Source organism: Dendrobates tinctorius, unplaced genomic scaffold, assembly GCF_039654945.1.
Source record: "Dendrobates tinctorius isolate UK_male_01 unplaced genomic scaffold, ASM3965494v1 ptg000070l, whole genome shotgun sequence".
Classification (NCBI taxonomy): domain Eukaryota; kingdom Metazoa; phylum Chordata; class Amphibia; order Anura; family Dendrobatidae; genus Dendrobates; species Dendrobates tinctorius.
In genome coordinates, this window is record NW_027361738.1 from 22,484,551 (window position 1) to 22,502,833 (window position 18,283).

Below are 18,283 nucleotides of genomic sequence, written 5' to 3' on the forward strand. Positions count from 1 at the left end.
AAGTTCTAACAGTGCTTGTGCTGCCGTGAGTGAGTTGAACTGAGTTCATTGGCTGTGAAATCTCAGGACCTATCTAATGGCATCACGATCATGAGAACTTTCTCATGCTTGCGGTGACATCAGGGAGTTGAAAGTAGTTCGCCTCAAGACACTGAGCTGAGCCAGAGCATGCAGCTCAGTGTCTCTGTTGGAAGGCAGCTAGACACTTCACAAGACAAATGGATTATTATCGTCACAGGTGAGGAATATGGTTATTTATTATTTTAATTCTGTTACAGGAGACATTGGCTTTAGTGTATGGGGCATTGACGCGCGTTTACATGTTTTTGGTAAATGTAGATTCATTAAATGAGTTTGTGTCATTATTTGAAATAAAGGATTTTATTCAGGGTGTGTGTATTTTTTTACAATATCGCTATGGGGATAGTTATCCTATAGACGCCTATACGACGCATCTTATAGACGTCTTGCCATTTCTAACCCCTGGGCTTGATGTCATCTGACAATACAAAGGTCAACCCTTACAGGCCCGTGGGCTGGTGATGTCATCCGGACCGCCCCCCGGACCAGGCTGGATGGTACTGCACCAGCCCCTTCATGACTGACCGAGGAGCGAAGCCTGCATCCAGCGGACGCCTGCGCAGGAGCCTCATGACTAACGCCGCCATCACTCGGGGTTGAAGCACAACGCCTCCCAGAGACCAAGGCCGAGACCGCAGGCCGCAGGTCAGACGGTGATAGGACAGTCCGGCGCCTCCTAGTGGTCGAGACCGAGACAGCAGGCCCTGAGTCTGACGGTGATGTGATAGTCTGGCGCCTCCAACTGGCCGAGGCCGGGACAGCAGGCCCTGAGTCTGGCGGTGCCGTGACACCTCCACTGGCTTCTTGCCGTTTGTGCTCCTGTACTGTTGACATGCGCGAGAACTCCTGGACATTGCCAAGGAAACCTGGGAAGCTGAGGTCACACCACACAGGAGTGTCATTGAGCATGTCACCCAGTTGCAGGAGAGGATGTGCACGTGATGTCTATCGTGAAGGAACATCTTCTCCAGGCATAGGAGCCACAGTTGAGGGTGTATAACCGATCAGCGAGGTTGAGGCAGTTTCAGCCCGGGGACCATGTGCTAGTACTTATTCTCACAGTGAAGAGCAAGTTCCTAGCCAAGTGGCAACCCATACGAGGTGGTGGAAAAACTGGGTGATGTGAATTACAAGGTACACCAGCTTGCACAAACCATGGCGGGATTGAGAATCTCTGGAAGCTCCTTGCCTGGGGGCCCATCCCAAAGCCAAAGTGGTGGAGGAGCTCACAATCACAGAGACTCCAACGTTGGCCCAGAAGCAACAGTGTTGAGAATTGCTGCAGCATAACTGTGACCTACTCTCAGAGTTGCCAGGGTGTACACAGGTGGTGGAACATGATGTGTTAACAGAGCCACATGTAAGGGTGAACCTCATGCCCCAAGGTGTCCAGTGTTGATGCGTATTCGAAGCCCCGTATGGACCAACTCATTGAGCAACTCGGGCCCGTGGGATGCATCACCACCCTCGACCTGATGAAGGGGTACTGGCAGATCCCCATGTTCCAGATTACAAAGAAAAGCACGGCCTTCTCGATGCCGGATTGGTGTTTCCAGTACACGAGAATGCTCATCGGTTTGCAGAGGGCCCCAGTTACCTTCCAGAGGGCGATGGATTGGATCTTGGCTCCACATAAGAAATATACCGCAGTCTACCTGGTTGACATTGTCGTCTTCAGACCTGGCTGGAGTAGTCATCTTTCAAAGGTACAGGTAATCCTCACCATTATCTTTTATTTATTTTTTTATTATTAGTATTTATTTATATAGCGCCATTGATTCCATGGTGCTGTACTTGAGAAGGGGTTGCATTCAAATTATGGATATCACTTACAGTAAACAAACTAACAATCACAGACTGATATAGGGGAGAGAGGACCCTGCCCTTTCAGGCTTACATTCTACAGGATGGGGAAGGAGACAGTAGGTTGGGGGGTTGCAGCAGCTCTAGTAGTGGTGAGGGGGCAGCAGGGATCATTGCAGGCTGTAGGCTTTCCTGAAGAGATGGGTTTTCAGGGTCCATCTGAAGGATCCGAGTGTGGTTGATAGCCGGACATGTTGGGGCAAAGAATTCCAGAGGATGGGGGCTATTCGGGAGAAGTCTTGGAAGCGGATGAGTGAGGAGCGAATAAGTGTGGAGGAGAGGAGGTCTTGGGAGGATCAGAGATTACGTGAGGGAAGATATCAGGAGATTAATTCAGAGATATATGGAGGAGACAGGTTATAGATGGCCTTGTAGGTCAGTATTAGTAATTTGAATTGGATACGCTGAGGGAGTGGGAGCCAGTGAAGAGATTTGCAGAGGAGAGAAGTGGAGGAGTAGTGAGGAGAGAGATGAATTAGTCAGGCAGCAGAGTTAAGGATGGACTGGAGAGGTGTGAGGGTGTTAGCAGGGAGGCCACAGAAAAGGATGTTGCAATAGTTGAGACGGGAGATGATGAGGGCATGCACAAGCATTTTAGTAGAGTGAGGGTTGAGGAAGGGACGGATTTTGGAGATATTTTTGAGATGGAGGCGGTAGGAGGTGGAGAGAGCTTGGATGTGTGGTTTGAAGGACAGGGCAGAGTCAAGGATTACTCCGAGGCAGCGGACCTCCGATACGGGGGAAAGCGTGATGCCGTCAATTGTTATAGATAGGTCAGGTAAGGAAGATCTGTGAGATAGGGGAAAGATGATCAGTTCAGATTTGTCCACATTCAGTTTGAGGAAGCGGGAGGAGAAGAAGGAGGATATGGCTGATACACACTCCAGGATTTTGGAGAGCAAAGAGGTGACGTCTGGGCCAGAGAGGTAGATCTGAGTATCATCAGCATAAAGGTGGTACTGGAATCCATGGGACTTTATGAGTTGCCCCAGGCCATGTGTATAGATTGAGAAGAGTATGGGTCCTAGAACAGAGCCTTGGGGGACTCCAACAGAGATGAGGAGGTAGAGTGGGAGTGGGAGATGCTGACTGTGCGGTTGGAGAGTTATGAGGAGATCCAGGATAGAGCAAGGTCTTTGATGCCAGAGGAAGAGAGGATCTGTAGTAGGAGGCAGTATCTGCGGTGAAGTCACTGAGCTTGAACTGTGGTGAACTCATCACTGACTTTTTCCCACAGTGCTGAGGTCACGGGAGTTCAGGCCTGCTGGGAACGCAGCTTCAGTGACCTTAGGTAACCTCGATGATGTCACCGCTAGTCACTGAGGCTGCGCTCTCAGCAGCTCATTCAACAGTGGTTCTCTGCCTGGACGATCACATCTTGGCACCGTCCAGGTTGAAAACTATTAATCCCCCAGACATGTGTTATGGCATAGATCAGAACAACAAACAGGTGAAAGATGTTGTTTTTTAATTTTAGTTTTATTACAGGAGAACGATAGCTTTAGTGGAATTAGGCTCTAGGTGAGTATAACTGTTTGTTATTTTTAAATAAATTAGAAAACTGTGTTTAGTCTTATTTCTAATAAAGGACTGTCTGTCTGTGTCTTTATTCACCATGTAACTATAGGACTAGTAATGGAAATGTCGCCACAGGAGGCAGAATAAAATGTAAGGCTTTTTTTTTTTCACCACTGTCTAAGGCACTGTCTTTTTTATCTATTGCTATGGAACTTGCTCTAGGATGGACTCCCTGGTTTTGACGTGCGCCTTCACAAATCTGTCTTAAAGACTTTGACGCTTATAGGGTTTGGTTTAACTTTTCATTTTTTGGTATTAGTAATGCAAAGGTGTCTTATAGACACCTCTCCATTACTAAGCTGTGGGCTTGATGTCACCTGACAATACAAAGGTGACATCAACACCACAAATATGAAGCCCACTTGCCACCACTTCAGGGCAAGTGGAAAGAGCCTGTCAAAGTGCCAGAATTGGCACATATAATAGATGTGACTTTTCTGAGCGGCTGCAGGCTACTATTTTTAGGCTGGGGGGGCAATATCCTTGGCCATCTACCAGCCTGAGAATATCAGCCCCCAGCTGTGATCTTTAGCAAGGCTGGTTGTCAAAAATGGGGGTGATCTCCTGCCGTTTTTCTCTATTCTTGATAACCAGCATTGCTGAAGCTGACAGCTTAGGGTTGCAGCCTCCCAGCTGTGAGTTTTGCCTGGCTGGTTATCAAAAATACAGGGGAGCATGAGCAGGGTTTTTTTTTATTATTTATTTACAGCACAGGAGCAGCAGAAGAATACTCCCAACCCCTGCTTCTGCCCTCACTATTATTAATGGCAGCTGGTGTCAGCTGATGGGAGCTGTAGTCTCATCAGCTGACACCAGTGACTGGAGGTAAACTTTATACCTACGATCACAGCTGAGCGCTCACGCTGTCTTCTGACAGCATGGGAACTGCAGCTCTCCGACTGGCGGGGAAGATTTCACCGCCGACCAGAAGCACCACGCCGGTGTTTCCCATGCAGCGTGGGAAACAACAGCTTTTGTGCTGTGAATGTTTGGCTATATTCGGCGTTTAAATTGGTGAATATTTCAAATTTGGCTATCGTGAGCCAGACCAGATATTGAAATATTTGCTCATCTCTAGTTATTAATAGAACACACTATGATTGGGTCACAGTTAACAGTGGAGTAACACAGGGGTCTGTATTGGGCCCTTTTGTTTTTAACATATTTATTAATGATTTTGTAGAACGTCAACAGAGTTTAATTTCAATATTTGCAAGTGATACTAAACTCTGCAAGGTAATCAACACAGAAGAGAATAATTTAATATTACAGAAGAATTTATGTAACATGAAGTAAAACTGTAACTGAACAAAACTTGGACATATGGGTGGATGGCAAACTAAACTTTAGTGACCAGAGCCAGGCAGCTGTTGCCAAAGAAAAGAAAATAAATGGTACACATTAAAAGGGGCATATATGCTCATAACAAGAGCATAGTTTTACCTCTATTCAAAAGACTAGTGCAGCCACATGAGCCACATGTGGAGTCGGGGAGGAATTTTTCACCTAATATTGGGCAATTGCCAATTGCCATCTGCCTCATGGGGTTTTTCCCATCATCTAGCTAAATATTTTAGGCTTTTGGTTGAACGCGAGGGACTTCTGTCTACTTTTAACCTTAAAAACTATGAAACTATATCAAGATCAATATTTCCCCTAATATCACTATACAAATGATAACTAATAGTGCCATTCTCTGACTATACTGTGTCTTCCCATATATTACCACTACATAGTGTCTAGGTATAACCACCATCCTTTAACTAAACAAAATCTACTATGCCAAGACTAATATATTCACAATACCTCATACATGAGACAAAGTTGCCACAAATTGACCTGATTATATTGCATATACAGTGATTAGGTTTCATGAGCGTTAGGTTTCACGCACTTGGCTCCTAACTTCTGAACGCCGATCAAGCCACAGACCTCAGCTTTGACACCTTCTTGCCAACCTATGCAACTTGACCAAGTTGGCTAAGCATCATCAGGAGGTTCGGCATTGCGAAGGGGGGGGGTCGGCTGCAGCAGTCCCGAACATTTTATTCACTCCTGTCCTGAGAAGCCAGGAAACTCTAGAGCCTAGGGTCAATAGGAGAGGCTACCCTGATTGAGAACTACTCCTCTCCTCCACTGACTCAGTCGGTGTCAATTACCTGTGGCAATACCCGTTTCATTGAAGCGGCCAATCTGGATTCAGTTTCCGCAGGAAATTTCATGCAACTGTGTGGCTGGAGTCACACTGGTGCATTTCTCCTGCGATAATTGCATCGCACTGAGCGGACTGAACGGCACCTCTCCTGACCTGAGCATGACAGCAAGATGGATTAAGTGTTAGGCATCGGGTTCCTGTTGCTGCACAGCGGGAATCCCAAGCCTTGCTTCCGGCGGTCTCCCATTCCTCTCCAGCCGCAGAGGAGGTTGTTCAGCAAACTCGTCGGTCCCGGTGCTCTGCTCTGACCAGCTCCGTTGGTTTGCTTGCTGCTGCCACCTCTGGCACAGCTATGGCAATGCATGCTGCTCAGCAGCGAGATTCTCCAGTTACTAAGTCCTCATGTCGGACCACTGAGCATGCCCGTGGAGTGATCTCCCATTGGAGATCGAAGGTCACGTGCTCAGGTCCTGCTCGTGTTCGGATTGGCCCATCCGAGAAGCCAGGAAGGTCCCGGACGCTCGCGGCTATAAAAGGTTTGCATGGCCGCTCGGCCATGCGCTAGGATAGACAGTATTTTCAGACTATAAGGAGTGAGTGATGTATGCACGTATGAATGTCTCTGGTGACTGACTCATTATGAAACCCCTACCCTTGGTACGCATGTGTTGATCAAAATTATGTTAACTAAATACCCTTATTATTACTATTATTACTACCTTCATGTAATTTTTGCAATATATTTTTTTACTTTTTTATTCCAGGATATTTGTTTTGTGTTTTGGTTTTCTCTGTGTAAAGGTCATGTGTTCATATGCAATTACATTTTGCATGCACATTAATTTACTTTTTCTGCTCAGACCCAGTTTCTCATTTGTTTCATTGTGCATTCTGTGCATATAAGGGTGTGACCGCCCTGTTTCTGAGTTGGAAAATCCATCCTGTCTGGCCTATACTATTACTGGTGGTTCAGTCCCTCTGTCCTTGTTCACATTTACGTCACTTGACAAGTGGAAAGGTTTTAAATACAAGAGTTAGGACTGTCCCACAAGGGTTGCCGTGACGTGGCGGGATGGCTTCTACATTATTTTGATCAAAATTATGTTAACTAAATACCCTTATTATTACTATTATTACTACCTTCATGCAATTTTTGCAATATATTTTTTTACTTTTTTATTCCAGGATATTTGTTTTGTGTTTTGGTTTTCTATGTGTTGTGCAGCCTAGCCTGCTAGCGCCCAGGCTTAGGCGTAGGTAGGTCAGAGTCTGAGTCAGGCATTAGTCATCATCAGTGACTCGGCATGCCTCAGTGCCCGTGCTCCACACTCCATAGCCAGCGTCTATAGCGGCGCTCGTGGCAGCGACGCCGCACGCACAGTGGGCCTAGTAGGACTCTAACACCGTGTCCTTGGGGTAGAGTTCTGTGGCCGCTTGCTGTGCGCTCTTTGGCTGGGCTCTGTGAGTTAAACAGGCTCCGGCATCCACGTTCAGCGGCTGCGCGGCTTTGTGAATTAACAGAGTCCGCTCCTGTTCAGATTGGGTGACGTAACCCACGTGTGACTGTTTTTACGCCGCTCTATTCTTCCACCATTTTCTAGCAGCAGTGTACCACCTCTGCATGGTGGACCCCGGGCTACGAACGCACCTACTACTACTTTATAATTTGGTGGATTCCTCCAGCCCTAACATTAAGGCCCTGTCACACATAGTGACTCACCAGCGATCCCGACAACGATATCAATGTGTCAAGATCGCTGGTGAGTCACTGCATGATCGCTGGTGAGCTGTCAAACAGAGACGTCGCTGTGTACTAAGTTGCCAGCGCGCTGATGCTGGGAGCTCGTAACTAAGGTACACATCGGGTTTCTAAGGGACGTGCGTCACTTAGAAACCCATTGTGTACCTTAGTTACCAGCTCCCTGCATCAGCGCACTGGTAACTAAGGTACACAGAGGGTTTCTAAGCACAGCGCCGTGCTTAGAAACCCTGCGTTTACATTAGTTACCAGCTGATCGCTGGTCTCCCGCCTGTCACACGCAGCGATGCGTGCTGGCCAGCGGGAGACCAGCGACCAAAAAAATGTCCAGGGCTTTCCAACAGCGATCAGCGCTACTGGCAGGGGGGCCGGTCACTGATCACTGTCACACACATCAATCTCACTGGTGAGATCGCTGTTACGTCACAAAACTTGTGATCGCTATGTGTGACGGGGCCGTTACTATGCAGCTGTCAAGCTCAGGTCAGGAGAGCAGACAGACAGTGCGAGTTTTACAATCCGATTCTCGGACGAAAAATACGGCATTGTGTCTCTGCCCTATGTGGTGAATCGGTATCAGATGCCCATTCAATGCCTTTGATGGTATCATCTATGGATGGGAGACCTCTATCCGAAGCCGGTTTCTTCTTCTCCGAGTCAGGAACTTCGGGTGAAAATGTTGAACTTGGAGAAGATCTCCATTTACAGTGGATACGGAAAGTATTCAGACCCCTTTAAATTTTTCACTCTTTGTTTCATTGCAGCCATTTGGTAAATTAAAAAAAGTTAATTTTTTTCTCATTAATGTACACGCTGCACCCCACCTTGACTGAAAAAAACAGAAACGTAGAAATTTTTGCAAATTTATTAAAAAGAAAAAGCTGAAATATCGCATGCTCAGACACTCATTTTTAAGTCACATGCTGTCCATTTCCTTGTAATCCTCTTTGAGATGGTGCTACTCCTTCATTGGAGTCCAGCTGTGTTAAATTAAACTGATTGTACATTAATGAGAAAAAAATGAACTTTTTTGAATTTACCAAATGGCTGCAGTGAAACAAAGAGTGAAAAATTTAAAGGGGTCTGAATACTTTCCATACCCACTGTATGTGCTACCAGGTCTGTCCCATTCTCTGCTCCTGGGCCTGCCTTAGCTACATGCACACAAGCTTGTCTTGGACTGAAGACCCAGAGGATACTACGTTGGGGTCAGTACTGTTACAAGAAATGCCTGCTTCCCATTCGTCCTGCTTGACTTCCGGCTACTCCATCAAATTTTACCTGACTTACCTTCCACTTATTTGGGCATTTGCGGCTGTCTTCGATATGAAGAAAGTGGAGATACTAGAACCACACAAGCTATATGACTCTGTCCTATAAATTTTCTTCTTGGTTCTTCTCCTCAAGGCTGTAACTATCCTCTGTCTCAGGCAGAGACATGAGCCATGTCCGAATATATAGAAGAGAATCTTGCCATTAAAATTATCAGGAAGTCATCTTGGAGCAAGATTCTTTTTGTTAACAAGGACTGCTCACTCTCTCTGTATTGACTCAACCAGATAACGATCAAGAACAAGTATCCCCTGCCCATTGTCTCAGAGTTGTTTGATCATCTCAGTGGTTGTAAAATGTTTACTAAACTTGATCTGCTCAGAGCATATGTCGTAATCCAAATACGCAAAGGGGATGAATGGAAGACTGCTTTCAACACCTAGGATGGCTATTATGAATATTTTGCGCAATGATATTTTGGCTCTGCAATGCCCCAGCAGACTTCTAAGGACTGCTAAACAATATCTTCCAGGATCTTCACTCCTCTTCTGTTGTGGTTTGCCTGGATGACATACTGGTGTTCTCCCCTGATCTGCCTACACACAGGAGGCATGTCTGCCTGGTCTTGCTGAGAGTGAGGAAGAACTGTGTGTACACCAAGTTTGAGAAGTGCGTCTTTGAGCAAACCTCTCTCCCTTTCCTGGGATACATCAACTCTGAACCGGACTGAGGATGGATCCCAAGAAAGTGGCTGCCGTCCTGAAGTGGCCTCGTCCTGAGTTTCTATGATTCGCAAATTACTGCCGCCAGTTCATCCCACATTTCTTCTCTCAGACTTCTCCAGTTTCTGCACTGACCCATAAGGGTGATAACCCTAAGGTATGGCTGAAAGTACTTTTTTTTTTACTTAAAACAGGTCTTGTCTTTAGCTCCAGTGCTACAATTACACTACAGTGCCTTCTAACTAGCGATGCTTTCTACTTGAAGGAGCGATTCATCCTGTAAGTACCTAGAGGGATCACAAGAACTTATCCTATCTGCAGTCCGCACAGTGCCTAAATCTGCGTCAAGCCAGGTGGTCTTTGTTCTTAGCTAGCTTTGAGTTTGTTCTCCATTTCCGGCCAGTGGTCAAGAACATTAAGGCAGATGCGCTTTCCAGGTCCTTTCTGTTTTCTGACCAGGAGGAGGAGCTTCAGCGCATCATTGAGTTCTCCAAGATGCTTACTGTTGCTCCTCTGGACTTGTCTCTGGATGCTTATGTCTCCATAATGGGATGTCTCAAGTTGCTAATGTCTGCTGCCCAAAAACAATAGTAAATTTCCTTTTTGTCCTTCAAATAGTAGTAACGACCACCTTTGTGCCCAAATGCAGCAATATTGCCAATTTTGTCAATGGCGCTCATGTAGGATGGGCCCAGAAGGTGGGACATAAATACCATGATGGATGTAGGATGAGGGACATACATACCAGGATGGGGGACATGTATGCCAGGACTAGCCCAGGATGGAGGACTTATGTACCAGGATGGAGGACATATATACTAAGATGGGAGACCTATATACCAGGATAGGGGACATACATGTCAGGAAGGGGGACAAATACACCAGGATGGGGGGCATGTATGCCAGGATAGGGTACATATATTCCAGGATTGGGGACATATATATCTTTTCTGGCAAATACAGTAATAGAAATGTTTTATGTTTTGTTATACTTGTAATGTACCCCATTGTTTCCTCATACATTATTAAAGTATGGGATCACACGGAGACATTATTAATAACTAACTTTGTAGCTCCATTATTAATAATATTCTCCATTTTGGCCCCATCCTCTAATAATGTTCCACATTGTAACCCCATACATAAATAATGTTTCCCATTATGGCCTCATAAAGTAAAGTCCCCCTTGAACACATACACTGATAAAGTCTGCAAAATGTTGCCTATTCTGGACCGAATTGTTTTCAATTAGATATGCAACTAAGGACGCACATTGAGCTAGCAACAGCAGTAGCCATCTGTGGACCCCCTGTGCTCTGAATCCAGGTGTAGTCACACCCTAACTCTTACACCCATTCCTAAATGCCCCAAAACACCTACATGAATCAATTTTATCTCTGCTGCATTTTGGTTGTTGGGACATTCTTGAAAAAATTTCAGCTTGTCTCACTTTCTTGCAAAAATATCAAGGGACCCCACATGACCCACCCCTGCCCATCAGTGAAAATTTGGTAGCGTAATAGCATCAGAACCCTAAATCACTGTCAATATGCAAATAAATAGGCATAAATATCTGATGGCTATACAGAAAGCTACAGACAAAGGTATAGCGGGGACGGTGGGAGTTGAGTATCTGGCAATGTAGAGTTTTTAAATCATATAAAAACTCCCTATATACAAATGTACCATCAGCATTAAACTGTTGGAAGGAAGATTGTCTGACTGCAATGTTTCGACATCACTAGCTACCAAATCTAATCTGTCAAGTTGTGGTTCATATTTGTAGATGTAAAACTTTAATATTTAGTCTACTAATTAGGCTCATTGTGAAAATAACTCTCATAATATACGGTAATCATCGTATAATTAATTATAATTTAACAACATTTTTCATGATTCTAATTTTCAGGTTTTTAAGGAACAAGATGCCACTAAGCAAATACAGATGTCTAATTTCTTATCAATAATTTTCATAATCTTTGGATTTATCAATTTTGCAGGACTTACTATCTGGGTAAGAAATATTTAAATCTTAATTTATTTCATGTAATAAAGCTCACCATGTTATGTATAAAAGCACAGATTTGTCTACAACCACCCCATCACAAATACAAGGTGACCATATATATAGAATATATAATAGAACACAGCACTCCAAGTGAATGTGGTTCACAAGTCAAATCCCATTATACAAAAAGGTGCCCAATAGTACTTGTAGGCAGGGGTATAACGATCGTGGTCACAGATGGTGGACAAATACACCAGGATGTGGGGCACATATACCAGGATGGGGAACATATATACCGGGATGAGAGACATATATACAAGGATGGAAAGCATACATACTAGGGATGGGCGAGTCTACTCGCTAGGACTCGTTACTCGGCGAATAGTAAGGGACTCGCTGGACTCGTTACTCGGCGAGTCTCCCAGTGATTACTCGCACAGTAACGAGTCCAATGCAAGTCAATGGCAATCCTAGTTTTGTCAGAGTTTTTTTTCTCACTCGCTAGACTCGCTATATCACATCGCTGTCAACAGCGAGTCTGAGCGAGTCTGAGCGAGACTGAGCAAGTCTACGATTCCGAGTCCTGTATACTGGATTCGGGACTCGCAAATATAGAATCTGTTATGTTCCTACAAAGCTTCCGAGACAGCCTAGCGAGTTAGGTCAGAAAACTTTTTTAGATGGACAAGCATGTTAGGCAATCATATTCAGTAATGTTGGTTGTGGCAGGACTATGATTGGCTTCTGTCCATCGTGATGCCTATGTCATGTATGAGAGGCGAGGCTGTATATAAGCCTTTTCCACCGCCATTTCCTCTACATTCCTGAGAGATCTGAGATAGAGCAGGGTGAGGTAGATGCTTGAGCAGATCATAGGGATTGTCAGTTAGTGTAGGGAAACTTCAAGATTCCTTATATTAAACCCAAACAGCTCTTCTGAGAGCTACCAGGAGGACAGAGGAGTACTGTGTAGACTGTAGGCAGGCAGGCAGGGAGGATCAAGCCTTACAGTGCAGTGCACAGTGCAGGGAATAGTGTGCAGCTTCACTGCTAGGTGTCAGCACACACACTTACCCCGCCAGCAAGTGACGCCTACAGCACCACCTAACTCCATCTCGGTGACTGTGCATTTGTCAACAATGTCACAAAAACCACAATTTCCCAAAAAAGAGGTTGCAAAGGGACGAGGTCATGGCCGTAGCAGTGCAGGGAACATCACTTGAGCGATCTCCCTCCAGGCTGTAGTCCGCTGGATGTTATGCCCATAGGCAGGGTCAGTGGGGAGCCAAAGCAGGGGCCGAGCCTCCAACAGATCAATCAACTGCAGCGTGTTGACAGTGACACGGGCCATGATTGCTCTGTGTGTGTGTGCGTATGTCAACTCGACTCGGAATATTTCCTGTTTGCTCAAAGCATGGTGTGTGCTAGAGAAAATCGCTTCCCTCGCCTCATCGGCGCTAAATAAGACAAACAAATGCGAGTTTGGACTCGGACACAGCAGCAACAAACTGTTGCGAGTGGGGTTTACAAATCGCCAATGCAAGCGCTTTCCGAGACACATCTGCAATTTGTAAATCGCACATTACTCGCTAAGACTCGCTTCCCCATTCATTAACATTGGACTCGCTAGACTCGCAACGAGTAGCGAGTCCCGGGCTCGGACTCGCTAGAGTCAAGCGATTCCGAGTAATTTAGGACTCGCCCATCACTAATATATACCTGAAATGGCCCTTGGTAGGGGACACTTAGTACAGGATGGGGGACATTAGTACAAAATAGGGAAGGGGGGCATCGCTTATGTCTTTATAGGATTTAGGACACTACAAGGGCCTGTACATCTGACCAACAAGCGCAAGGGGAGGTCTGGTGTATTTGCTTTTCTAAAAAGAGGTAGACAAACATTCTCAGAAAATAGATTAGCTATGCTTTGTCTTATATTCAGACCATCAATGAAATGAAATGGGTGTCTCTAAATAATTTTAATTATTAATAGCTGCATTAATTTCTCTAAGTAATCCTAATATCCCAAATATCACAAATAGACAACTAACGCAAGACAGAAATGGCTGCAGTCTGTCTTCTATTACGCAGGATTTAGATGACTACCTATAATATAATGGTTTATAATAGCTGATTCAAAAGAGCAGAGCACTATTTAAATTTGAAAAAAGCCTCAATAACATGTTTCACCCTAATGGGCTTCACCAGGGTAATGAGAAAAAATGGCCAGACAACCTCTTTATAACATCTCTCTCTGACAAACCGCCTACCTCATCATTGTGACTCCTAGTCAACAGCCAATCTTAAACTCCCCAGAGACTAAGCCAATGTGTAGTGCCAGTTTCCTATGTGATTCCCATCCTCCCCTCACTCACCGTTCTGGCCCTGGGCCAACATTTCCTCCTGCTGCTGCAGTCTCCCAGGGTCTGCACACATCTGGCAGATCCCCAAGCAATGCATTTAGGATGCGTGTGCACACCCCCAGTCTCTTTAAGAGACAGCACACATTTTCCTAAAGTGCCACCAGCCAATGGCTGGGAGACACTTATTATTTAAGGCACCACCACATTTTGGGAGATGCTTGAGCAACTTGTTCTGTCAGCCTATCTGCATGCTTGCTAGTTCTCAGGTCCAGAGTGCTTGTATCCCAGTATACCTGACCTGTTTACCCGCACTTGCTGTGTCTGCCTGTATTCCCTGTTTCTTCCAGTGTACCTGCCGTGTCTACTCGCACTTTCTGTGTCTGCCTGTATACCAGCCGCACCTTCCAGTGCACCTGCTTTGTCTACCAGCACCTGCTGTGCCTGCCTGTATACCAGTCATATCAACCTGCACTTGCTGTGCCTGCCTGTACACCAGTCGTGTCTGCCAGCACCTGCTGTGCCAGTCTGTATACCACCCGGGTCTGTCATATCTTTTTTACCATTCGTGCCTGCCAGTGCCTTCCGTGTCATTCATTCTCATCCATTCTTTGCCCCTCCCATTTTCTACCCCCTTTGGAGATCAGCTTTTGTGTTTCCCATGTCTGTCCTGAGCAGTACCTGGCATTCATCTGTAGCCAAGTCTAGCCACACCTTCAGGGGCTCTAGCGAAGAGTCAGATTCTCGCCTAGTCAAGTCTCTCCAAGCTCTCCTCGGTCTACGGCACAGTGGTTCCACTACCACTTGCATTACCAGTTGCTCAAGTCATGGAACCCACTGGCTAACAATCTCCTGTCTCTGAGCCTTACCAGGAGATCTCCCACCAGAAAGACCAGCAGGACAAGATCATGTCTTATCTGAAGACAGTACCCTCTTGGATATGCTGACATCTGCGGCCGCATCTGCTCCTGTCCATGCTGCGGCAACCTCAGTTGTGACTCTCCAGGATACTTGTTATGTTCCTGGTACTGCACCCCATCTGTCTGCTCTACCACAGTTTCACGGTGATGATACACAATGCTGCAGTTTTCTCAATCAGTGCACGCTGCACATTGAGCTACTGGCACATGAATTTTCGTCAGACAAGGCCAAAGTGGCATTTATCATGTCCCATCTTAGTGGTGAGGTTCTTGTTTGATTCAACCCCTTATGGGATAGAGGGGATCCCCTAATCTCCAACCTCCAGACCTTCCATGAGGCCTTTTGCAAGGTCTTTGATCTGCCGGGCCGTGTTTCATCCTCCCACCTCAGTGTGCTCCAGGGAAATCTCACTGTAGGCCAGTATGCCTTCCGTTTCTGTACTCTGTCCTCCGAGCTCACCTGAAATAACAAGGTGTTGGTAGTTGCCTTCTGGAATGGCCTGTCTGGAAGAATTAAGAATGAACTGGCTGGTGGAAATGTTCATGCCTCTCTAGATGACCTGGTATCCCTGCCTATCATGATATGAGCCTGGCTCCTACCTTCTAGAGGCCAATCTTGCAGCAGACCTCAGCTCCTACACCACCTTCTGAATCTATGCAAGCTGACCTCGCGAAGCTGGCTAAGCATCGCCAAGAGGTCTGTCATTCTGAGGGTATTTGCTTCTACTGCAGTAGTCTAGAACAATTCATTTGCTCTTGTCCCAAGAAGCTGTGAAACTTCAGAGCCTAGGGTCAGTAGAAGAGATTACCCTGCGTGGGAATTACTCCTCTCCTCTGACTCTGTCAGTGTCCAATTCCTGTGGCAACAACTATTTCATTGAATCAGCCTATCCGAACTCTGGTTCCGCAGGAAATTTCATTCAAAAGGCTGTAGTGGATACGTTTAAGATTAGTGATGAGCGAACGTGTTCGTGTGGCGCCCCTGAGGGTTCAGTCGCCACAGAGATACTGCACCTCCTCCTGAGGTGTGGTATCCCACCATCCAGGTAAGGTGGAGACACCTGACCACGCTCCAACACCTGCATCCCACACAACATAGTAGTGTAGCAAAGCACCCTTTGGTGGCTCCCTGCTTGGAACACGAAGCGTGCTGGGAGGTGGGTGGAGTTTAGTTTGCACTAAAAAGAGCGGGAAGAGTTTAGCATTCAGTCATTCAGTCATTCAGTCAGTGAGTGGAAGTCTGACAGGGAAGTCAGTCAGGAAGATCCCCGGGAGAGGGATGGATGAAGGAAGTGCTGCAGCCGACCTCAGTGATCTGGGTCCGCTGGCACAGGGAAGAGACATTAGAATGGAAGCCTGATTCTCCATATGAAAGAAAGGATTGTACGGAACGTAAGGAGAAAAGGAGGACTAAGGACTAGAGTTAGAGGAGAACCCTTCCCAAGTTCGCAGTGCAAGGCCGGGGTCCGGTCCCCGAGGTTGTATGGATACTAATGGTCCTGCAGCAGACACCGGAGGAATGGAAGTAGTCACCACCTTAACAAGACTTGGGGGCACAACAGAAACGATAGTGAGCCAGGACTTAGCAGCAAGGAGTCCCCGAAGCAGGCTACAGCTGTCTGCCGTACAAGTAGAGTTCATAAGAACATCGAACAGGAGGAACCCCAGTGTAACTCAGTACTGGAGTACTTCATTTTAAAGGCGCTATAAGAGGAGACATTCAGAAAAGGCACATATCTTGGCGGAGTGTTGGAAGGTAGGACTTCATCTTGCCTGGAGGTTGACTGAGCTCCTGACCCGGAGGACATGGCACGGATGCGGGTGCCTGTACCACAACAGACTGTGAGTAAAGCTTTGGAACTACATGCCCTGGTGTCCTCCACTTATTCCTGCGTCAACCCACTCAGCACTACTACATCCCCTGCGCCTGACACTACATCATCTACGTGTCACTTCACCTACACTGCCCTGGGACTGCAGCCCTGCCTGTGGAGGGCTATAACATCACTGCTGCACCCCACCATCGGTCCCAGAGGATCTGTCTGCAGCGTCGGCTTAACATCATCATTGCCGAACACTACAGGTGGCGTCACGAATCAGTTATAAACTTTCAGCACCATAAGCACACTGCAACAACCCCTTTTTCAATGGAGCCCCAGGGCCACGGACCGGGTCACCACTGCTGTGACAACTCCCGTTGAGAAGATCAACTGGCCTGGTACCGAGTACCCCACTGCCCTGGCGTCTGAGGGCGCTCCACTCGCCACTAATTGGTACTCGCCCGAGTATCACTACACTCGGTGTACTCAGCGAGCACCGAGCGTTTCCGGGATTACTCGGCGGGAACTCGGGTCTCCACCCAGCATTTTTGGCATACCTTAGAGACCTGATCACGCTGCAGGGATTGTTTGCCAGGCTATGAAACACCACACCATCTTTGTTGTGGTCATGCAGTGATTGGCTGGTCGCACAACATCATCAGGGGTTTGAGAGAGCGAGTGTAGGGAGAGCGGCTGCCTTGATAGGGTCAGAATTGGGGATTTCTTAGTTAGTCTGGGGTCTACCATCCTAAATACTCACATCCAGCTAAACCAACAGTCCTTCCAAGGACTAATTCCGGAGTATATAGGTTCCAGTGTTAGGCAGGCAGGGTAATGTATGTCGCTGTATACACATCAGTGCAAGGCCTGCAGGCACTGTATGTGTGTATATACAGCATTGCATACTGTACATGAAGAGGGTCCATTCCCTTCCTGTTTTCTGGTGCTGCTGCTGCTACCTGTGGGCTATAATTTTTTTTTGTCTTTTGTGTTCACCAATTGTGCTATTAATTTTAAATGTTTTCATGTTTCTGAAAGAATGCAGATACGTATTTGGTCCTATCAGGACCTTTAATCACATGACTAATCTGTGACTTTTCATTGGTGTGTGATGCCTATATAATGTCTGTAACTTCAGTATTGCGTAGCTTTGATAAAGACCACAGTTGCGGTCGAAACGCATCGCTTGTCCTCCACTGTGCTGTGATATCTGAGAAGCTATTTGTATATTTTTATATACATGGAATAAAAGAAACAATTTTTATATCATTTGGAGTTGGAACAATTTCCTCATTTTCTTCATATAGATAATTGCATATATCAAGAGGGTCCATTCCCTTCCTGTGTTCTGGTGCTGCTGCTGCTACCTATGGGATATGTTAGCCATATATAGCTAGCCCCAGGTATAATTGGAATACAGGCCACACATATCTGTGCGTGCTCAAAGTTTGGCCAGTTTACTGCTGTTTTCTTTTTTTTGCCTGGCTATCACTTTTGGTTAAATACAGCAGTATTTAGCCAAAAACAAATACAGGCCACACATTTTTTGGTGTGGTATCTCCGTGCCAGCTCATTTCTGTGTGTACTCAAAGTTTGGCCAGTTTACAGCTGTTTTCTTTTTTTGCCTGCCTGTCACTTTTGGTTAAATTCAGCAGCATTTAGCCCCAAAAAATAATACAGGCCACACATTTTTTGGTGTGGTATCTCCGTGCCAGCTCATTTCTGTGCGTACTCAAAGTTTGGCC

At 46.1% G+C, this 18,283-nt stretch overlaps 1 protein-coding gene across 4 annotated transcripts in view; it reads left to right on the plus strand.

The window, feature by feature from the left end:
* The window catches only part of LOC141095454 (ATP-dependent translocase ABCB1-like), a 485,663-nt gene that overhangs the window by 320,789 nt on the left and 146,591 nt on the right, over positions 1–18,283 (plus strand). For all 4 annotated transcript variants that reach the window (XM_073581458.1, XM_073581459.1, XM_073581460.1 and 1 more), the window contains one exon: positions 11,340–11,444. In XM_073581458.1, coding sequence (XP_073437559.1) covers positions 11,340–11,444 — 105 coding nt within the window. The remainder of the gene's footprint in view (positions 1–11,339; positions 11,445–18,283) is intronic.